General features: G+C 49.8%; 1 protein-coding gene across 5 annotated transcripts in view; it reads left to right on the forward strand.

The window, feature by feature from the left end:
• Positions 1-23,175, forward strand: part of DRAM2 (DNA damage regulated autophagy modulator 2) — a 41,759-nt gene that overhangs the window by 14,881 nt on the left and 3,703 nt on the right. Inside the window, exons 1-6 of one of the 5 annotated variants that reach the window (XM_029069767.2) lie at positions 4,229-4,308; positions 4,544-4,611; positions 11,429-11,598; positions 17,413-17,590; positions 18,267-18,349; positions 21,422-21,514. In XM_029069767.2, the coding sequence (XP_028925600.1) occupies positions 4,587-4,611; positions 11,429-11,598; positions 17,413-17,590; positions 18,267-18,349; positions 21,422-21,514 (549 nt within the window). In that variant the 5' untranslated portion in view covers positions 4,229-4,308; positions 4,544-4,586. Of the gene's footprint in view, positions 1-4,228; positions 4,309-4,543; positions 4,612-11,428; positions 11,599-17,412; positions 17,591-18,266; positions 18,350-21,421; positions 21,515-23,175 lie in introns of those variants that run through there. The other 4 variants (XM_029069768.2, XM_029069764.2, XM_029069766.2 and 1 more) reach the window with 4 other exon arrangements.

The following is a 23,175-nucleotide window of genomic DNA, read 5'->3' on the forward strand; positions in this document are numbered from 1 at the left end:
GCGTGGAGATATAATTCATAAAATTTGCTTCCAAAACAGCAATGTCTAGCTAAGTCACTGGGTCTCTAATTAACTCGGTTCCCACACGATTAACTTCCCTAGAGCCCCTCTAGACGGGCTAGTTCACCGGGGCAGGGAATGAACCTACCGACTCCGTTGTATTGCGCTCTCCTAAGCAGTTAGTACAGTGCTCTGCACACTGTAAGTGTGAGCTCCATGTGGGACATGGACCGTGTCCAATCTGATTTGCTTGTATCCACCCCAGCGCTTAGTACAGTGCCCGGCACAGAGTAAGCGCTTAACAAATACCATAATTATTATTATAACTGTGCAATAAATCCTATTGAGTGATTGATTCCTTCCAATCTAAGAAAAGGGAAGCAGCGTGACTCAGTGGAAAGAGCCCGGGCTTGGGAGTCAGAGGTCATGGGTCCGATTCCCGGCTCTGCCACTTGTCAGCTGTGTGACTGTGGGCCAGTCGCTTCACTTCTCTGTGCATCCCCACAGTTAATGGGGATTAACTGTGAGCCTCACGTGGGACAACCCGATGACCCTGTATCTACCCCAGCGCTTAGAACAGTGCTCTGCACGTAGTAAGCGCTTAACAAACAAACACCAACATTATTTAATAATAACCGTATTTGTAGAGGGCTTATTATGTGCCAAGCGCTGTTCTAAGCGCTGACTTTCCAAGCATCTCTTAAAGACGGGAAGACTTAATAATAATAATAATATTGATATTTGTTAAGCGCTTACTACGTGCAGAGCACCGTTCTAAGCGCTGGGGGAGATACAGGGTCATCGGGTCGTCCCACGTGAGGCTCACGGTTAATCCCCATTTTACAGATGAGGTCACTGAGGCCCAGAGAAGTGGAGTGACTCGCCCACAGTCCCACAGCTGACAAGGGGCAGAGCCGGGAGTCGAACCCACGACCTCTGACTCCCAAGCCCGGGCTCTTTCCACTGAGCCGCGCTGCTTCCCTTCTCTAAATGGGAATCGGTCAGCCCGTGGGACCGTGAGAGGGACCTGGACTTTTGTGTTCTATTTTTGGCCGTGGCCTCGATACCGAAGGTTTCCATTCCTCTGGTTTCACTGAGGTTTTTGCCCACACCGGCCTCCGAGTCGGGTTTCACCGTCACGTTGATCCCTCCCTCCTGTCTCCAGCCACCAACGTCGGTGTTTGGACGCCGTTTGAATCACAGAGCCGGAAGGAATCTCTGCAGGCCCACCCGCCTTCCAACGCTCCCCTCCCACCCTCCCATCCCCAACAGGTTGTCGCCTGCCTCCGACAGTGGCATCCGGTCACTTTCTCACCCCCTGGCTCTTTTAATTCCTCCCAACCGAGGAGCTTGAGATCAGGTGGTCCCTAGGACCGGTCTCACTTTTCACCCCAGCGCTTCCAGTCCTAAATTTAGCCAGCCCCAAGACTAAATCCGAAAGCCCCGTGGATGTCTCAGGGGAAGCGGGCTTTGGCGAGAGACGTAAGCGGGGAGGCCCACTGGATCATGAGGTTTGGCGGCGGAAATCCGGGTAGCCCTGCAAACGCTATCTGAAATAATAATGTTGGTATTTGTTAGGCGCTTACTATGTGCAGAGCACCGTTCTAAGCGCTGGGGCGGATACAGGGTCATCAGGTTGTCCCACGTGAGGCTCACCGTCTTCCTCCCCATTTTACAGATGAGGGAATCGAGGCCCAGAGAAATGAAGTGACTGGCCCACAGTGACACAGCTGCCAAGTGGCAGAGCTGGGATTCGAACCCATGACCTCTGACTCCGAAGCCCGGGCTCGTTCCACTGAGCCACGCTGCTTCTCTATTTGTTAAGCATTTATTATGTGCAGAGCACTGGTCGTAGCGCTGGGGTAGATACGGGGAAATCGGGTTGTCCCTCGTGAGGCTCACAGTCTTCATCCCCATTTGACAGATGAGGTAACTGAGGCACAGAGAAGTGAAGCGACTCGCCCACAGTCCCACAGCTGACAAGGGGCAGATCCGGGATTCGAACCCGTGACCTCTGACTCCCAAGCCCGGGCTCTTTCCACTGAGCCACGCTGCTTCTCAAATAGCTCCTTGTGGGCAGGGAATTTGTCTACCAACTCTGATAGCTTTATTATTAAACTTTATTCCCATTAATGTCCATCTCTCTCTCTAGACTGTAATCTGGTTAGGGGTCCTGCTAATTCTGTTGTGTTGTATGCTCCCAATTCATTCATTCATTCATTCATTCAATAGTATTTATTGAGCGCTGCCTCTGTGCCGAGAACTGTACTAAGCACTTAATAATAATCCCGGTACTCATTAAGCGCTTACCACCGTGTGCCAAGCACTGTTCTAAGTACTGCGGTAGATAGAAGTTAATCAGGTTGGACACCGACCCTGTCCCACATTGGGCTCACACTCTTGATCCCCATTTTTACAGGTGAGGTAACTGAGGCACAGAGAAGTTAAGCGACTTGCCCAGGGTCACCCAGCAGACCAGGGGTGGAGGCGGGATTAGAACCCATGACCTTCTGACTCCCAGGCCCCTGCTCTATCCACCACATCGTGCCGTGGGCTGAGCACTGACCTAAGCGCTTGGGAGAGTACGCTATAACAATAAGCAGACACATTCGCTGCCCACAACCAGCTTACAATCTGGAGGAGGGGACGGACTTTAATAGAAATAAATAAATTACAGATATGTACATACACGCTGTGGGGCTGGAAGGGGGAGATGTTTGTTGGTATTTGTTAAGCGCTTGCTATGGGCAGAGCACCGTTCTAAGCGCTGGGGTAGACCCAGGGGAATCAGGTTGTCCCACGTGGGACTCACAGTCTTAATGCCCATTTTACAGGTGAGATAACTGAGGCACCGAGAAGTTAAGCGACTTGCCCACCGTCACACAGCTGACAAGTGGCCGAGCCGGGATTTGAACCCATGACCTCGGTTTCCAAAGCCCGGGCTCTTTCCACTGAGCCACGCTGCTTCGCTATTTGTTAAGCACTTATTATGTGCCGGGCACTGTTCTAAGCACTGGGGGAGATACAGGGAAATCGGGTTGTCCCTCGTGAGGCTCACAGCTGTGTGACTGTGGGCGAGTCGCACAACTTCTCTGTGCCTCAGTTATCTCATCTGTAAAACGGGGATGAAGACTGTGAGCCCCACGAGGGACAACCCAATGACCTTGCATCTACCCAGCGCTTAGAACAGTGCTCGGCACCTAGTAAGCGCTTAACAGATACCAACATTATTATTATGTGCCGGGCACTGTCCTCAGCCCTAGGGTGGATACGAACAAACGGGGTTGGACACAGTCCCTGCCCTGTGTGGAGCTCACAGTCTTCATCCCCATTCTTCAGAGGAGGTCACTGAGGACCAGGGAGGTGAAGTGAGTCGCCCAGTGTCACCCAGCAGACAAGTGATCGTAATAATGTTAATAATAATGTTGGCATTTGGTAAGCGCTTACTATGTGCAGAGCACTGTTCTAAGCGCTGGGGGAGATACAGGGAAGATCATGACCTTCTGACTCTCAGGCCCGTGCTCTGTCCGCTACTTCACACCGCCGCTTCCCAAATAGCCCCGGGTGGGGTGGGGGCCGGGGGCCAGAACAAAAGATTTCGGCCCGAACGGGCCTTGGCCGGGGCAAGAGTGGCCGTAGGCCTCGGCTCCGGCCCCCAGCTGGGTTTTGGGGGGGGAACGGAGCCTGGCTGGGGCCCGGGCGGGGCTCTGTGCCTCAGTTACCTCATCTGTAAAATGGGGATTAACTGTGAGCCCCACGTGGGACAACCTGATGACCCCGTATCTACCCCAGCGCTTAGAACGGTGCTCTGCACATAGTAAGCGCTGAACAGATACCAACATTATTATTATCATTATGAGGTACAGTCCCCGATCAGACTGTAAGCCCATCAGTGGGCGGGGACTGTCTCTATCTGTTGCCGATTTGTCCATTCCAAGCGCTCAGTCCAGTGCTCTGCACATAGTAAGCGCTCAATAACCACTATTGAATGAGTGAATGAGGTAAGCATTTAATAATAATAATAATGTTGGTATTTGTTCAGTGCTTACTATGTGCCAAGCACTGTTCTAAGCGCTGGGGGAGACAGGGGAATCAGGTTGTCCCACGTAGGGCTCACAATCTTAATCCTCATTTTACAGATGAGGTAACCGAGGCACCGAGAAGTGAAGTGACTTGCCCAGAGTCACAGAGCTGACAAGTGGCCGAGCAGGGATTCGAACCCGTGACCTCTGACTCCCGAGCCCGGCCTCTTGCCACTGAGCCACGCTGCTTATTTAACGAGAAATACCGTCTCCATCTGGACCCAAGGTGATCAGAACGGAGCGCCTGGCTCGAACACGCCGATCAAAACGTCGGGCTCCTTTAGAACAAGGGCGACGGGGGAATGGTGCCAAACGTTTTTCTAAACGGGAGCAAGGGGAATGGGATCCGGACTGACCTCCTTTCCCTTCTTGGCCAACTAATACCCAGTGGCAGGCAGCCTTTGAACACGTTTGGGCGGCATTTTCAGGGCAAAATCCACGTTGGCATATTTCTCTTTCAGTGACACGGGAACAGTGGCTCCGGAAAAATGTCTGTTTGGGGCAATGTTAAATATTGCCGCTGTCTTAGGTAAGTCATCTCTTCATCGGTTTCCCAAGAACACTGGGGAGATCTTCTTCTTTGGCTAGTTTATTCATAATAATAATAACAATAATAATAATAATGTGGTGTTTAGTGAGCATTTACTTTGTCCCAAGCACTGGACTAATATCGTGCGCAGAGCACTATACAAAATACTTAATAATAATGTTGGTATTTGTTAAGCGCTGGGGGAGATACGGGGTCATCAGGTTGTCCCCCGTGAGGCTCACAGTCTTCATCCCCGTTTTACAGAGGAGGGAACTGAGGCCCAGAGAAGTGACGTGACTTGCCCCCAGTCACCCACCTGACAAGTGGCCGAGCCGGGATTCGAACCCATGACCTCTGACTCCCAAGCCCGGGCCCTCTCCACTGAGCCACGCTGCTTCTCTAGAGAAATACCAAGTATTTCTATGCTCTCGAATAGAAACACTTGAGGGAATATGATAGGTTTGGTAGACAAGTTCCCTGCCCACAAGGAGCATAGAGTCTAGTGGGGGAAACAGACATTACAATAAATTACAGATGTGCTCATGAGTACCGTGGGGCTGAGATTTAAGCGCTTAGGACAGTGCTCTACGCAGAGTAAGCGCTCAATAAATACGATTGAATAAGCAGATCGGAGCCAGCGCCTGTCCCACTTGAGGCTCACGGTCGAAGAGGGAGAGAGAACAGGTATCTCATTCCCATTTTTTCAGATGAAGAAACCTACCCAGGGTCACAACACGAAGCGGGTGGTGGATTTTTACCTCCCAGGCCTGTGCCCTTCCCGCTAGGCCCTGCTTTTTTTCATGGTATTTATTAAGCGCTTACTGTGTGCCAGAAGCAGCGTGGCTCAGTGGGAAGGGCCCGGGCTTTGGAGTCAGAGGTCATGGGTTCGAATCCCCGCTCTACCACTTGTCAGCTCTGTGACTGTGGGCGAGTCACTTGACTTCTCTGGGCCTCAGTTCCCTCATCTGTAAAATGGGGGTGAAGACTGTGAGCCTCACGTGGGACAACCTGATGACCCTGTATCTCCCCCAGCGCTTAGAACGGTGCTGTGCACATAATAAGCGCTTAACAAATAGGGACAGCCTGTCACTATCTGTTGCCGATTTGTCCATTCCAAGCGCTCAGTACAGTGCTCTGCGCATAGTGCTCAATAAATACTATTGAATGAATGAATGAACAACCTAATTACCCTGTATTTCCCCCAGCGCTTAGAACAGTGCTCGGCACATAGTAAGCGCTTAACAAATACCAACATTATTATTATTATTATTATTAAGTCCTGGGATAGACAGGTACAAGATAATCAGTAGGACACAGTTCGTGTCCCACGTGGGGCTCCCGGGCTTAATCCCCATTTTTCAGATGTGGTAACTGAGACACACAGAAGTTAAGTAACTGGCTCGAGGTGACACAGCAGACGGCTGGTGGAGCCGGGATTAGAACCCAGGTCCTTCGGACCCCCGGGCCCCTGCCCTCTCCGCCAGGCCGTGGTGCTTCCTATTATCGAAAAATGGTAGCCACTAAAAGCAGCCGATTTACCCCGGCCGGGTAGTTGCGATCGGTTTTCCTCCGGAGTAATCTTCACCCCTTTATTTTGGCCCCGAACTATGGACGGGATGGGGAAAATCGAGGAATTCACCTTTTTACATTTTTGTTTTCTCACAGTGCTTCTCTCTTAAGGAACATCTCAGCTAGTTCTGTTGAATTGTAAGCAGCGTGGCTCAGTGGAAAGAGCCCGGGCTTGGGAGTCAGAGGTCAAGAGTTCGAATTCCGGCTCTGCCCCCTTGTCAGCTATGTGACCGTGGGCAAGTCACTTCTCTGTGCCTCGGTTCCCTCATCTGTAAAATGGGGATTAAGACTGTGAGCCTCACGTGGGACAACCTGATTACTCTGTATCTCCCCCAGCGCTTAGAACAGTGCTCTGCGCCTAGTAAGCGCTTAACAAATACCAACATTATTATTATTATTACTCTCCCTCACGCTTAGAACAGTGCTCTGCACATAGTATGCAATCAATAAATATTACCGATTGATTGAACTGTGAGTCCTGTGAGGGGCAGGGGCTGGGTCCAAGCTGATCGTTTTGCATCAGCCTCAGCCCTTAGCGGAATGCTGGGCACCTAACAAGCGCTTGGTAAATGCCGTCATTGTCACGATTACTTTTAGAGAAGCAGAATGGCCTAGTGGGAACAACACAGGCCTGGGAGTCAGAGGATCTGAGTTCGAATCCCACCTCTGCTAATTGCTAAATGTGGGACTTTGGGCGTGTGCCTTACCTTCTCTGTGTCCCAGTTTTCTCATCTGTAAAATGGGAATTCAGTCCCTGTCTTCCCTCTTAGTCTCCGAGCCCCATGTGGGGCAGGGACTCTGTCCAACGGGATGAACTCGTATCTACCCAGAACGGTGCTCGACGCAGGGTAAGTGCCTGACGAATACCATCGTCGTTATTATCGTGAATAATTTGAATTTAGTAGGACGATGTTGAGAATATTTCTGGACTGTTCCACCAAGTCGTAGTGCATTCAAACGGTAGAGGTTGGCAGCATGCGAATAACCTTTATTCAACAGCCGTTTCAAAAAAGTATGATTCATTTGGCTGAAGTAAAAATAGGCAGCGCAACAGTTTCAAGGCTCCAAGTTATCGCTCGTTTTGTATGCCAGCCACGTAAGTGAAACGCTCTCTCGTTCTGCATGTCAGCAGTCCGTCAGCGGTATTTGTCGAGCGCTTGCGGTGTGCAGAACCCCGTAGTGAGCGCTCGGGAGAGTACGGAGCGATAGAGTTGGTTCCCCGCCCTCAAAGAGCTTAGAATCTAGAGGAGTTCTCAGTCTTTCTAGGATGCCTTGCGGAGCGAATCTCGGAGCTCGTAAACACGTCTGCCGGAAAGATTCAGAAAGTTACGCAACCTTTTTCCGGGCCCTTCCAGAGTTACGCGACCCTTCTTATTTCATTAGGATGCCTGCCCATCTATTATATTTGAAATTGCATTTGAAATGGAGCGATGAGAGGAGCGCGTGGGTTAGAGGCTCTGCGTGTGCGCGGGTGGTTTGAATCAGTCACAGAGAAAAGGGAACCAAAGTTCTGAACCTGTGGTTCGCAAAACACAGCACGGGTTCACTGTGGGGTCACAGAGCGCCTCCAAAGATTTTTAAATCGGGAGTTTCCCGGTGGTTAGTTGTCACGCGAAAGCACGAGTCCTACTTCACGCAGCGCCGCCGGGATCCAGGCAGTGCGGTTAAGGAAACGTTTGGGTGTCCAACGGTATTGAGGGAAGCTTATTCTTAGTGGTGGACATAAGTACGTATCTGTAATTCATTAATTTACTCATATTAAGGCCCATTTCCGCCTCTAGACTGTAAGCTCAAGGAGGGCGGGGAATGTGACCGGTTCTGTGTTATACTGTACTCTCCCAAGCGCTCTGTATAGCGTTTTGCACACCGTAAGCGCTCAGTAAATACATTCGAATGGATGAATGGCGTGCCACTGCGAATGATGAGGTTGCCAAGCCGTATAATAAAAAAAAACAGTGATAATCATAATAATAATGATTAAATTGTGGTATTCGTTAAGCGCTTACTATGTACCCGGCACTCTTCGGAGGACTGGGGTAGAAACAAGATAATTAGGTCCCAGATTGGGCTCACAGTCAGAGGAGGAGAGAGAACAGTCATTGAATCCCCATTTGCAGATTCATTCATTCGTTCAATAGCGTTTATTGAGCGCCTGCCGTGTGCAGAGCACTGGACTAAGCGTCTGGGGGAGGACAGTGTAGCAATAAACAGACACATTCCCTGTCCACAGCGAGCGTACAGTCTGGAGGGAGATTTAGAATTGGAAGCGAGTGGGGGGATCTCCCTGCCCCGATGGTCCTCGTGAGCAGCGGACTCAGCATTATCTAGTTGATGCAGCCTTCCAAAAACCATCCCCCAGCAATAGGGATCTGAATTTTTTTTTTTTAATGGTATCTGTTAAGCACCTACTACGTGCCGGACACCGTACTAAGCGCCGGGATAGATACAGGATAATCAGGTTGGACGCGGTCCCTGTCCCATACGGTCTTACTCCCCGTTTTACAGATGAGGGAACTGAGGCCCAAAGAAGTGAAGTGACGTACCCTAAGTCACCCAGCTGACAAGTGCCAGAGTCAGGATTAGAACCCAGGTCCTCTGACTTCCAGCCGGAGCTCTCTCCACTCGGCCACACTGCTTTTCTTTTGACCCAGCTTTAGTGGGAGGAGCAAGTAAAAGTACCTTCTTTGCGGCGGAGTCAAAAGTCATCCAAAAAGAAATGGCCTGAAGTGAATCTCAGTAACGTTTCCAGAGCCCGTTGTCGGGCAGGGATGGTCTCTATCTGTTGCCGAATTGTACTTTCCAAGCGCTTAGGACAGTGCTCTGCACACAGTAAGCGCTCAATAAATACGACTGAATGAATGAAATGTGAACCAACCTGCCTACGACCTCCAGGGTCACAAAAATCTAGGTCAACGAGGTTGGCAAGTCGGCGGATCGGCTCACCCCACGTCAGCCTCTACCCGTAGAGCAGAGGGAACCGTCGTCATCCTCCTCATAATAATAACCGTGCTAGTCTTTAAGCTTGTAGAGAAGCAGCGTGGCTCAGTGGAAAGAGCCCGGGCTTGGGAGTCAGAGGTCATGGGTTCGAATCCTGTCTCTGCCACTTGTCAGCTGGGTGACTGTGAGCAAGTCACTTCACTTCTCTGGGCCTCAGTTCCCTCACCTGGAAAATGGGGATGAAAACTGTGAGCCCCATGTGGGACAACCTGATGACCCTGGATCTCCCCCAGCGCTTAGAACAGTGCTCTGCACAAAGTAAGCGCTTAACGAATACCAACATTATTATTGTTATTATCTTCCCTGTGTACCGGGCACTGTTCTAAGCACTGGGGTGGATACAAGCAAATCAGGTTGGACGCAGTCCCTTGTTCCACGTGGGGCTCACAGTCTTGATCCCCACTTTACAGATGAGGTAACTGAGGCCCAGTGAAGTGACTTGCCGAGGTCAGACAGCGGACAGTTGGCGGGCCGGGATTAGAACCCAGGTCCTTCTGACTCCCAAGCCCGTCTTCTATCCATTTCCCTTCATTCCAGTATCTGTAAACTCCCTGAGGGCCGGAACTCATTCAGTAGTATTTATTGAGCGCTAACTGTGTGCAGAGCACTGTACTAAGAATTGTATTTACCGACTCTAATGTCTTGTGCTCTCCCAGGGACTTAGGCCCCTCTAGCCTGTAAGCTCACTGCGGGCAGGGAATGTGTCTGTTTACTGATAGAGCGTACTCTCCCAAGTGCTCTGCGCACAGTAAGTGCTCAGTAAATGCGATCGAATGAATAAATTAATGAGTGAATGAATTTAGTTCAGTGCCCAAACTGGATGGTTTTCCCCCTCCGCATGCTCATTTGAGACATAAACGGCAGGCGTGCAATGATCAGTCAGAGGTACAGATCCTTTCCTCAGAGTTCTGAGCACTCAAAACTTGTTTCAAATGGAAAAAAATACCCCTCCTTCCAGAATCACGTCTAACCATGGATCGTAATCGATCGGTGGTATTTATTGAGTGCCCCTCTGTGGAAAGCTCTGTACTGAGCACTTGTTCACCAGAAGCAAAAGACCTGGGCAGATTTTCCTTAGTAACTCCCCATAGGACGCTGCACAAAGTGGATTTTCGTTGTTTTTGTTTGGTTTTAATGGTATTTATTAAGTACTTATTATGTGCCAGGCACTCGTCTGTGCCGTGACCTTGGGCAAGTCACTTAACTTCTCCGTACCTCAGTTACCTCACCTGTCAAATGGGGATTAAGACCGTGAGCCCCCCATGGAACAGTCTGATTACCTCGTATCTACCCCGGCGCTTAGCGCACATAGTAAGCGCTTAACAGATACCATAATTATTATTACTAGGCTTTGGAGTAAATGCAAGCTAAATATGTTGGACGTAGTCCATGTCCCACTTGGGGCTCAAAGGCTTAATCCCCATTTTACAGATAAGGTAACTGAGGCCCAGAGAAGTTAAGTGACTCATCCAAGGTCACACGGCAGACAAGTGGCAGAGCGGGGATTAGAACCCGGGTCCTTAACGCCCAGCCCTGTGCGCTCCATCCTAGGCCACGCCGCTTCTTGTTAACTTTGCTACTTGTTAACAGTTGGACAGATTTAACCATCTCTAGCCTGTAAACTCATTGTGGGGCGGGAACCTCTCTACCCACCGTTACACTGTCCTCTCCCAAGCGCTTAGTACAGCTCTGTGCCCGCCGTAAGCGCTCAATATGAGAAGCAGCGTGGCTCAGTGGAAAGAGCCCGGGCTTGGGAGTCGGAGGTCATGGGTTCGAATCCCGGCTCTGACGCTTTTTTTTTGGTTAAACTCTATGTGCAGAGCACTGTTCTAAGCGCTGGGGTAGACACAGGGAGATCAGGTGGTCCCACGTGGGGCTCGCGGTCTTCATCCCCATTTTCCAGATGAGGGAACTGAGGCCCAGAGAAGTGAAGTGACTTGCCCACAGTCACACGGCTGACAAGTGGCAGAGTCGGGATTCGAACCCATGCCCCCTGACTCCCAAGCCCGGGCTCTTTCCACTGAGCCACGCTGCTTCCCTTGTCAGCTGTGTGACTGTGGGCAAGTCACTTCCCTTCTCTGTGCCTCAGTCACCTCATCCGTAAAATGGGGATGAAGACTGTGAGCCTCACGTGGGACAACCCGATGACCCCGTATCTCCCCCAGCGCTTAGAGCAGTGCTGTGCGCGTAGGAGGCGCTTAACAGATACCAACGTTAGTATCATCTGTTGGCATTTGCTCTCCGTTCAAAGCCTCACCACCGGCGTCGATTGTCTTCCCAGGAATGGCCACTATGTATGTGCGCTATAAGCAAGTCGACGCCCTGATTCCCGAGGACACCCAGATCACCAGGATAAACAAAGTTGGCCTTGGACTCGGCCTCCTGAGTTGCCTAGGACTTTCCGTCGTGGCCAACTTCCAGGTTGGTATTTCGGCTCAAATGTTCCAGGAACCTCTAAAGGCATTTTCTTCCCCTAAGCCTCGCCTGTCCCCTCTCAGCGTCGCACCTGGGGAGTCTCAAGTCCTCTACCCATAATAACGTTGGTATTTGTTAAGCGCTTACTATGTGCAGAGCCCTGTTCGGCGCGCTGGGGTAGGTACAGGGGAATCAGATTGTGAGGCTCAGAGTCTTCATCCCCATTTTACAGATGAGGGAACTGAGGCCCAGAGAGGGGAAGTGACTTGACGCTGCTTCCCCTGTAATAATGTTGGTATTTGTTAAGCGCTTACTAGGTGCGGAGCACCGTTCTAAGCGCTGGGGCAGATACGGGGTCATCAGATCATCCCTCGTGAGGCTCGGTCTTCATCCCCATTTTGCAGATGAGGTCACTGAGGCGCAGAGAAATGGAGTGACTTGCCCACAGTGACACAGCTGACAAGTGGCAGAGCCCGGGATTCGAACCCATGACCGCGGACTCCCAAGCCCGGGCTCTTTCCACGGGGCCGCGCTGCTTCTCTGGTCTCGGCTACGGGAGGGAGAGTCAAGCAGGGGCCTGTCCGTTCCATTCCCAGCTTGGGCAGTGGCTAGCGAGCGGAAGGCCATCTGCCGCGAGGCGAAACTCCCCCGTGCCGGGCGGCAGCGGCACGGGAGAGAGTCGAGGGCGGGGACTGGAGTTCACGGCGCGGAAGGCGGCGATGGTAAACCACTTTTGGATTTGGACCGAGGAAACTCTCTGGATCCGCCACCGGAACGATCGCGGATGGAGAGCGCGGCGTTCCGGGAGAGATGTGTCCGTGCTGTCGCTGTGGGTCGGACACGACCCGACGGCGTGAGACGGGAAGCCTGGCGGGGGTTCGTGGTGGAAGAACCTAAGCCGGCCTGGGTGGGAAATCCTGACAGACCTTAGTTGCTCTGCTGAAAAGCATGGTGTAGTGGATAGAACTCAGGCCCGGGAGTCAAAAGGTCCCGGGTTCTAATCCCGGCTCTGCGGCGTGACTTTGGGCGAGTCACTCGACTTCTCCGTGCCTCAGTTCCCTCATCTGTAAAATGGGGATCGAAACTGTGAGCCCCACATGTATTCAACTCCATCTGCTTGTATCCGCCCCAGTGCTTAGTACGGTGCCTGGCATAGAGTAAGCGTTCAATAGGCACCACAGTTATTTTTAGTGTTATCTCCTTCTGACTACCTTGTAGGTCCCTACTGAGAGCTCACCTCCTCCAAGAGGCCTTCCCGGACTGAGCTTCCCCTTTTCCCTCTGCTCCCTCTCTGCCCCCCTTCACCTCCCCTCGGCTAAGCCCCCTTTCCCCCCCTTTCCCTCTGCTCCTCCCCCTCTCCCTTCCCCTCAGCACTCTGCTCATTTGTATATATTTTTATTACCCTATTTATTTTGTTAATGAGATGTACATCCCCTTGATTCTATTTAGGGCTGTTGTTTTTGTCTGTCTGTCTCCCCCGATTAGACTGTAAACCCGGAAATAGGCAGGGATGGTCTCTATCTGTTGCCGAATTGTACGTTCCAGGCGCTTAGTACAGTGCTCTGCGCGTAGTAAGCGCTCAATAAATGCTATTGAATGAATGAATGAACTTGCCCTATCTTTCTCTGCAGAGGAAGGAAATTCCTTGCTTTTACTACCTTGTTTACTCTCTTGAGAAGCAGCATGGCCTAGTGGCAAGATCGTGGACCTGGGAGTCAGAGGACGTGGGTTCTAATCCCAGCTCCGCCACCTCTCTGCTGGGTGACTCTGGGCAAGTCACTTCACTTCTCTGCACCTCAGTTACCTCATATGTAAAAATTAGGATTAAGATTGTGAGCCCCATGTGGGGAACGGGGACTGTATCCAACCTGATTACCTTGTATCCGCCCCAGCTCTTAGAACAGTGCTTGGCACGTAGTCAGCGCTTAACAAATGCCAACATTCATTCATTCATTAATTAACCAGTAAAACAGCAATAAGCAGCCGGAAGAGAAAATAAAGAAGGCAGGGGCTTTGGGGGAGTGTAGAACCGCCCCAAAAGTGGCAGTTGGTTTCCTCCACGATAATTTTGTTGTCATCAGTGAAGATTTATTCTGCCCTTATTGTTCTGTTCCTAGGCAACGCTATCGATGGGTTGGGTTCCTCGTAGCTTTCACGTGATAGCCAGGACTGTTTCTCTTGCCCAATCTTACCGGGAGGCTGAGGAGGAACCCTTCCAACTGAGAACGGCCTGCCTGTCTGGGCAGCCCCTTTGTAACCTAACGATAATGATAATAATAAAAATAATTACGGTATTTGTTAAGCGCTTACTATGTGCCAGGCTCTGGTCTAAGCGCTGGGGTAGATAGAAGCTAATCAGGTTGGACACCGTCCCTGTCCCACCTGGGGCTCACGGTCTTCATCCCCATTTTACGGATGAGGGAACAGAGGCACAGAGAAGTGACTCAGGAGTCATTCCCTTCAAGCAGCCCCAGTTCAGGCAGGATATTCATTCGGTCGTATTTATTGAGCGCGTACTGTGTGCCGAACACTGTACTAAGCGCTTGGGAACTACAGTTTGGTAAGAGAGAGACAATCCCTGCCCACAGCGGGCTCACAGTCTAGAAGAGGGGAGACTGAAAGAGGGGAGAAGGAAAGTTTGACGCCCTGGCGTCCTGCTGGTAACCTCCCCTCTCCACCCACCTTGCGCACAGTTGGAATTGGGGAATTTCAAGTCAGCTCTGGGATGCCCAGGGATGACGGTAGAGACTGTGACAGCGGCCGTCGGCATGCTCCCTAACTACTCCGTCCATCAGTGATATGTATCGAGCCCTTACTCTGTGCAGGGCACTGTACTAAGCGCTTGGGAGAGTTGGTAGGCGCGTTCCCTGCCCACCAGGAGCTTACAGTCTAGAAAGGAATTTACATTCTAGAGTCTACAGTCTGATGGCAAAGATTTGAGAGGAGGACATGGAATCGTCGTCGTTTTAGGAATGTCATTGAAGATGGAATTTATTAAACGCTTACTCTGAGCCACGCATTGTGTGATCATCAGAGTCTGACATCTTCTCCTCCTCTTCCGCCCCCCCCCCCCCCCCAATGCTCCCTCCCAAGAGGCGGTAATTTTGTATGCACGTGGGACAACCTGATCACCTTGTAACCCCCCAGTGCTTAGAACAGTGCTTCGCACATAGTAAGCGCTTAACAAATACCGTCATTATCATCAGCTTGACAAGCACCAGGTGAACTGTTGAGGAAAATACACTATAGGTTGGCAGACTTACTGTCACCCCAAATTAATACTGGGGAGCAAAACTCCCAGAAAAAGTCCAACCTTTTAAAGCTGCAAAGAATTTCAATTACTGTCATTTATTGCACCCTTACCCAGTGCAAAGCACTGTACTGAGCGGAAGAAAAAGCACACATTCTCTGCCCAAGAGGGGTTTACATTCTAACCACCCTCTTCATCATCATCAGTGGTATTTATTGAATGCTTATTATGTGCAGAGCACTGTACTAAGCACTTGGAAGAGTACGGTATGATAACAGTTACAGTCATTCATTTATTCAATCATATTTATTGAGTGCTTACTGTGTACAAAGCACTCTACTAAGCACTTGGGAGTGTACACTATAACAATAACCCGACACATTCCCTGCCCGCAACGAGATTACAGTCTGGTGAAAGAGACAGACGAACATCGAGTATTTATAGAGAAAAGGAAGAGGAGGAAGAAAGAAAATTCAAGTACGTGCCAGAGCAAATATGCTAGAATAAAATATCTGAATGAATCAGAATAAATAATTCAGTGGATAATGGACTATAAATGTATTGAAATTGGCAGCACCAAAAAAATCATTTGGGCAGCACTGGTGACTTCTACAGTGGAAAATCTTTGCCATTTAAAAATCTTTCCATTTCTGTGTACAAGCAGCAGGACTTCATCATCATCATCAGTGGCACTTATTGAGCACTTGCTGTGTACAGAGCACTATACTAAGCACTTGGAAGTGTACAGCATGACAATAAACAGACACATTCCCTGCCCACAACAAACTTATAGTCTAGTCCTTGGCAAATAGCACTTAAAAAATACCATTATTATTATTATTATTAGAAGAGACAGACGAACATCAATTATTTATAGAGAGGAGGAAGAAAAAAAGATTAAAGTACGTGCCAGAGCAAATATGCCAGAATAAAATATCTGAATGAATCAGAATAAATAATTCAGTGAATGATTGACTATAAATAGATTGTAATTGTCAGCAACAAAAAAAACATTTAAATAGCACTGGTGGCTTCTACAATGGAGAATCTTTGCCATTTAAAAAGCCTTCCATTTCAGTATACAAGAAGCAGGACTTCATCATCATCATCATCATCATCATCAGTGGTATTTATTGAGTGCTTACTGTGAACAAAGCACTGTACTAAGCACTTGGGAGTGTACAATATAACAGACAGACATTCCCTGCCCACAGTGATCTGTCAGTCTAGTGGGAGAGACAGACAAACATCAATTACTTAAAAGGAAGAGGAGGAAGGGAAGAAAAGATTAAAGTACATGCCAAACTAAATATGCCAGAATAAAATATCTGAATTAATCAGAATAAATAATTCAGTGGTTGATTGACTATAAATATATTGAGACTGGCAGCAACAACAACAAAAAAGTCATCTGAGCAGCACCGGTAGCTTCTACCCTGGAAAATCTTTGCCATTTAAAAATCTTTTCCCTTTCAGAACTTATCATCATCAACAAAGGTATTTATTGAGTGCTTACCGTATGCAGGGCACTCTACTAAGCGCTTGGGAAAGTACAATACAATAGAGTGGGTATATACGTTCCCTGCTGCCGTTTGAAAACAGTGCTCTTGACTCTGCCGGTGTAGAAATAAATCTTTGATTTTTGCCTTGGTGACAGAATCATCTCAGAACTTGGACCGAGAAAATCTGGACCAGAACGGAACAGCCCAAAGGGACAGTGTTGCTGAATGATCACTGAAAAATTCAAACAGCCCAATCAATATATTTACAGTCAATCAACCCCTGAATTATTCTGATTCATTCAGATATTTTTGCCCCACTGATTGTGAAAGGGAGGGTGTGGAGTAAGAAAGGCTAAAACCAAGAAACTTGCCTCTTGGAATCTTCAGAAGCCAGGTTCTCAGCACCGGAGGCTTTGAGTTGGGCCTGAAGTTGGGCTGAGTGGCTACGGCCCGGTGCAAGCAACAGCCACAGCCCAGAGTTGGCAACTGCGACCCAGAGAGGGTTTATACTAGCCCCACGTCAGGGACTGTCTGTTGCCAGATGGGCATGAGGCAATCCTGGCCCAAGAGGTTCTCTGCAGGAGTTGGAAAAAGCTCTCCTGTGTTCTTGTGGCCTGAGGAACCCCCAGATCTCCCTGGACCTAACCTGAATCCTGGGGCGATCCCGGGGTAACGGGAAGATCGACGAACTTTCATTCATTTCATCGTGTTTATCGAGCGCTCGCCGTGTGCAGAGCACTGTACTAAGCGCTTGGGAGAGTACAGTAGTAAGCAGACGCATTCCCTGCCCACCACGAACTTCTGGGTTGAGGGGATATTCCCATTCCCGGCCACCCAAATTGGCTGCCTGCGGTCTTGTGAGAGGTGGCTGTTAGTACCACCGTGTTCCCAGAAGCTTTTAGTCACGGAAGCAAAGCGGCACCAATCCCCCTTCCTCGGAGGGCCTTGAACAATTTTGACATTTCCCTCAGACCTTTCCGCAGGATAAGCTCCACGGGTGGCCAGGTTGTTTGTGTATAATCGGTTGTGGAAAGTCTACAGGTTTCTCTGCCTTCTCTTCACCCCCAGAAAACGACCCTCTTCCTCGTGCACATAACGGGCGCGGTGCTGACGTTCGGCCCGGGAGCCCTCTACATCTTCACACAGACGATCTTGTCCTATAAAATGCAACCGAAAATTCACGGCCGACACATCTTCTGGATCAGGCTGATCGTGGTGATCTGGTGCGGAGTAAGTGCGTTTAGCAGTATCCTTTGCCGTGAAATCCGAAGGAAACAGGGCAGCAGAGAGATAAGGAGTGTGGTCTTGGGAAGCCAAGGAGAGACGGTTGTTGGGTTTTCTGGGATTTCCCCGGCGTCAGGTGGCGAGTTGACAACGCAAGTCGCCAAGAGATTACCGTGGTCAGGAGCGAGAGGCTCTCCTCCCTGGGCTAGCCTAGATAGCAACATCACCGAAACTACAAAATTTATTGTATTTATTAGGCATTTATTATATGTCAAGTACCGTTCTAAATGTTGGGGTAGATACAGGTTTATCAGGCTGGACCCAGTCCCTGTGCCACGTGGGGCTCACAGCCTTAATCCCCATTTTACAGATGAGGGAACTGAGGACCCCAGAAGCGAAGTGACTTACCCAAGGTCATGCGGCAAACAGTTGGCAAAGCCGGGATTAGAACCCAGGTCTTCTGACTCCCGGGCCCGTTGTCTTTCAGTCTCTATCCCACGTGGGGCTTCCGGTCCGTCTCTCTCCCCGTTTCACAGAGGAGGGAACCGAGGCCCCAGAGAAGTTACTGACTTGCCCACGGTCATACGGTAGACCAGCGGCAGAACCGGAACTCAAACCCGGGTCTCCGGACTCCCCGTCCCTTGCTCTTCCCTCAAGGCCATGCTGCCTTGACGGTTCCTTGACCTGTTTCTTTCCAGTGCTGACCTGCTCATCCATTTTGTACAGTGGCCATTTTGGCCCAGATCTAGTACAGAAGCTCCACTGGACCCCTCAGGACCAAGTAAGTGCTCGTATTTGCATCCCACCAGGCGGGACCAAATGAGAGATTCTGGGCTTTGTGCCACCTCCATTTCCCGACTGGGCGTAATGCCGCCCGGATTATTTTTCTACAAAAACGTTCAGGACGTGTCGCCACTCGCCCCCCTCCAAACCTGGTTGCCCGTCCACCTCCGTATCAAACAAAAACTCCTCACCATTCGCTTTAAAGCACTTCATCACCACGGCCCCCGCCTACCTCATCTCGCTTCTCTCCATCTACAACCCAGCCCGCACACGCCGCTCCTCTGGTGCCTCTCACCTTCTCACCGGGCCTCCATCTCGCCTGCCTCGCCGCTGACGTCCCGCCTTTGGCCTGAAACACCCCCCCTCCTCAAATCCGACAGGCGATTACCTTATTGTGTCTAATTGCAGGCCCATCTCCTCCAAGAGGCCTTCCCAGACTAGGCCCCACTTTTCCTCATCTCCCACTCCCTTCTGCGTCACCCTGACTTGCTCCCTTTGCTCTCCCCCCCCCCCCGGCCCCACAGCACTTGTGTACATAGCTGTCATTTTATCGATTTGTATTGACGTCTCTCCAGCTGTAGACCGTAAGCTCGTGGTGTGCGGGGATTGTCGTGTTTATTGTTGTATTGTACTTTCCCAAGCGCTCAGTACAGCGCTCTGCACACGGTAAGCATGCAATAAATATGACTGAATGAATGAATCAGGGATGTGTGGGTGGAGAGAAGGTGGTTCATGGGAAGAGCAACTTCTGCCCCCTTTCCCTTTCGCTGCTGCTACGTGCCCCGTAGCCCTCTGTAGTGCAGTGGGATGGGAGACTCAGCGGCTGCTATCTTCTGAACTCCTATTTCTGCCATTCCCTCTACTATCCTCCCCCCAATCCCTCCCCCAGCCACCTCCTCAGCATGGCTACGCATGTCTCCCCAGCACAGCTGCGCACGTGGGTCCGTTTCAGTGGCCAGAACAGCGCAACGCTGTAAGGCAACTCAGGAATGGAGTTGCTTCCTCTCGTAGGATTCTCACAGCCCATCGGGGGACTCAGAGCAGCACTTCTGGCACTCAGAAAAAAACACGTTTTTAAAAGACATGCAGATTCGCGAGCCTGTGGTTCCCTCAGAAAAGACGAGGAAAAAAAGGGGGGAAAGTTGGGGGGATGATTATTTTTCTCCACACACCATTTTACGACGTCATGTTGATCATCCCCCAAGAACAACCCTGAACTCGGTCACCTATCTGAACGGATAGCATCAAAATTCAAACGTTCGAGAGTCACAGATCCACACATTCAATCACTAAACGCCAAATGTTCGATGTGTCAAGAATCGACCAAATCGATTCACTTACCCCAATTTAAACCCCTCTCCTACCCCTCTGTTGTTTTGTCTGACCGAAACCCCAGCTTTTAATCTAGTCCCAGCCCTAACCTTAGGTCAATCAGACCGTCAGTGGTGTTTATTGAGCACTTCTATGTGCGGAGCACTGCACTAAGCACTTGGAAGAGTACATTGCGACAGAATTAGCAGACACGTCCCCTGCCCTTTCATTAAGACTGCTTACAGTCTAGAGGGGGAGACAGACATTGACATAAATAAATAAGCAATTGATATGTCATTTAAAGGTATATTCGTAAGTGCCGTGAGGTCGGAGTTGGGATGAATATCAAAGGTCCAGAGGTCGCCGATCCAAGTGCGGAGGCAGGTCAACTATGTGTTCCGATTTACTCCGATCAGTCCTAGAATTTTGAAGGCCTGCCTGGGTGGTTTTAGGAAAATATGAAATATCCTGGAATTGGGGACTCTCCGATTAAACTGGTCTGCCCACCTTGCATCGACTTCTAACTGCCAATCAGTTAATCGGTCAATTTATCGAGTGTGTACTATATATGTTGTTGGTATTTGTTAAGCGCTTACTATGTGCAGAGCACTGTTCTAAGCGCTGGGGGTAGATACAAGGTAATCAGGTTGTCCCACGTGAGGCTCACAGTCTTCATCCCCATTTTACAGATGAGATAACTGAGGCCCAGAGAAGTTAAGTGACTTGCCCACAGTCACACGGCTGACAAGTGGCAGAGCTGGGATTCGAACTCATGGCCTCTGACTACCAAGCCCGTGCTCTTTCCACTGAGTCACGCTGCTTCTACTAGTGTACTGTGTGCAGAGCACTGTACTAAGCTCTTGGGAGAGTACACTATCGCCGGTAAATTGCTCATTTTAAGTGAGTGGACTTCTTTGACTGGACTGGAGCCTGCTCAGGACCAACTCGGTTTAGATTTCTCAAGATCCAGCCTTTTTTTTTTGTATAGTCATCCCAGAATGCTGGGGAATCTGAACCCCACCCTTCTCCCAGTCCCCAAGCCCCTAACAGGGTGATCAAGAAGAAAGGAGTGTGCAAGCATGGGGTGGGGTAGAATCTCAATGTTCTGATTTTCAGCAAAATATATATATATATATATATAAAAATAATAAATAAATGTTGGTATTTGTTAAGTGCTTACTATGTGCAGAACACTGTTCTAAGTGCTGGGGTAAACACAGGGGAATCAGGTTGTCCCACGTGGGGCTCACAGTCTTAGTCCCCATTTTACAGATGAGGGAACTGAGGCACAGAGAAGTTAAGTGACTCGCCCACAGTCACACAGCTGACAAGTGGCAGAGCTGGGATTCGAACTCATGAGCCCTGACTCCAAAGCCCGTGCTCTTTCCACTGCGCCACGCTGCTTCTCATAAACCTGCCTATTCAATCCTAACCTCATCTCTAACCCTCAGCCTGATCCTCATTCTAACCCTCCCCGAAGCACCTCTCAACTCTTTTCCGGGTTCAGGAAGGACAAATGTCTGTACTTGGAGAGATTTTTTTTTTCCCCAAATGAAGAGTCAAGTCCACAACAGCTGATGGCTTTCTGAAAAGTTTGAACTCACCTCCTTCCACTTGGCGACGTAGGCATCGACTCCAAGTGAATAGTTGGTTTTCCGAAAGCAGAAACGGTTCCTCGGAATGTTATCCGTGCTCTCGGAACGTAAAGATCGCCATTTTGTCTCGAAAAACAATCTCACCCCATTGTTTTAAACTCCAGGGCTATGTGCTTCACATGATCACCACTGCGGCGGAATGGTCCATGTCCTTATCCTTCTTTAGTTTTTTCCTGACTTATATTCGAGATTTTCAGGTAAGACTGATTATTACTCATGCTGAAATCTTTGTGGCCTTAGGCAAAGCCAGTCCCAATTCTTCCTCCCCTTTGTAGGGGGACCGTCCATTCACGTGCTGCTGGTTTTTCCTGAAGTTTACAAAGATCCTTCCGACGAGACGTTGTTCAAAAGGGAACTTCTCAAATAGCTGCGTTGTTTAGTCCTTGTTAGCCACGCCCAGTTTGCACATACAAACTATACTCCTTGCAGAGAGTTTTGTACAAGAAGCGGTCTGAGTCTAAGCCTGATTACGAGACCATTGATTATGAGAAATTTACCCAATTTCTCAGGAATTCTGCCCCCTCCCCACCTTTGGAACTCGGGGGGGGGGGGCTCTGAAAAACCGTTGATGGCAGCAGGGGTGCGCCAGTTCAGTGGATAGAGCATGGACCCGGGAGTCCGGTCACGGGTTCTAATTCCGCTCCGCCACTTGTCTGCTGTATGACCTCATCTAACTTCTCTGGGCCTCAGTTACCTCATCTGTAAAGTGGGGATTAAGAGTGTGAGCCTCGTGTGGGACAGGGGCTGTGCCCAACCTGATTAATTCGCATCTACCCCAACGCTTTGAACAGTGCTTGGCACACAGTAAGCACTTAACAAGTACCATTATTATTATTACCGTACTGTCCTAATGGAATCACAAGAAAGAGAGAGGTCTTGAAATCTAACCTGAGGTAGCCAGATCATTTAGGGAGGGGTGGGGTAGGTGCCTTCTTTTCTTTAGCCCTGCTGCTGGATTCTCAGATGCCTTTCGGCCTTGGGAATGAGACCCATATGATAATTATAATAACGATAGGTGTCAAGTGCTTACTGTGTGGCAGGTACCGTTCAGAGCGCTGGGATAGATGCAAGTTAATCGGGTTGGACACAGTCCCTGTCCCACAGAGGGTTCACAGTCGTAATCCCCATTTGACAGATGAGGGAACTGAGGCACAGAGTAGTGAGGCGACTTGCTCAAGGTCCCACAGCAGACAAGTGGCAGAGCCGGGATTAGAGGCCTGGTACTCCTGACTCCCGGGCCTGCGCTCTATGCAGAAGGCCACACTAATAATAATAATAATAATATTGGTATTTATTAAGCGCTTACTATGTGCCGAGCACTGTTCTAAGCGCTGGGGTAGACACAGGGGAATCAGGTTGTCCCACGTGGGGCTCACAGTCTTAAGCCCCATTTTACAGATGAGGGAACCGAGGCACAGAGAAGCGAAGTGACTCGCCCACAGTCACGCAGCTGACAAGTGGCAGAGCTGGGATTCGAACTCATGACCTCTGACCCCAAAGCCCATGCTCTTTCCACTGAGCCACACTGCTTCTTATGTATGTGGCGTTTGTCGGAGTGCAGGTTTACGTAGGAAGTATTCACTTGTTGGGGTTTGCTTTGGAGCCTTTGGATTGTTCGACAGCCTCCCGGTTTGGCCCCTCAGATTTGGATTGGCCACAGGTAAGTGGATGGAAGGTGCGAGGTGAGGCAAGATGGAGGAGGGCATCTGGAAAGAACGCGGAGGGAGTGATCAGTGGAAGACCCCTAATAGACTGTAAACCCGGTGTGGGCAAGGATTGTCTCTCTTTATTGCTGAACTGTACTTTCCAAGCGCTTAGAACAGTGCTCTGCACACAGAAAGTGCTCAATAAATACCAT

Source organism: Ornithorhynchus anatinus, chromosome 7 (assembly GCF_004115215.2).
Source record: "Ornithorhynchus anatinus isolate Pmale09 chromosome 7, mOrnAna1.pri.v4, whole genome shotgun sequence".
NCBI lineage: Eukaryota > Metazoa > Chordata > Mammalia > Monotremata > Ornithorhynchidae > Ornithorhynchus > Ornithorhynchus anatinus.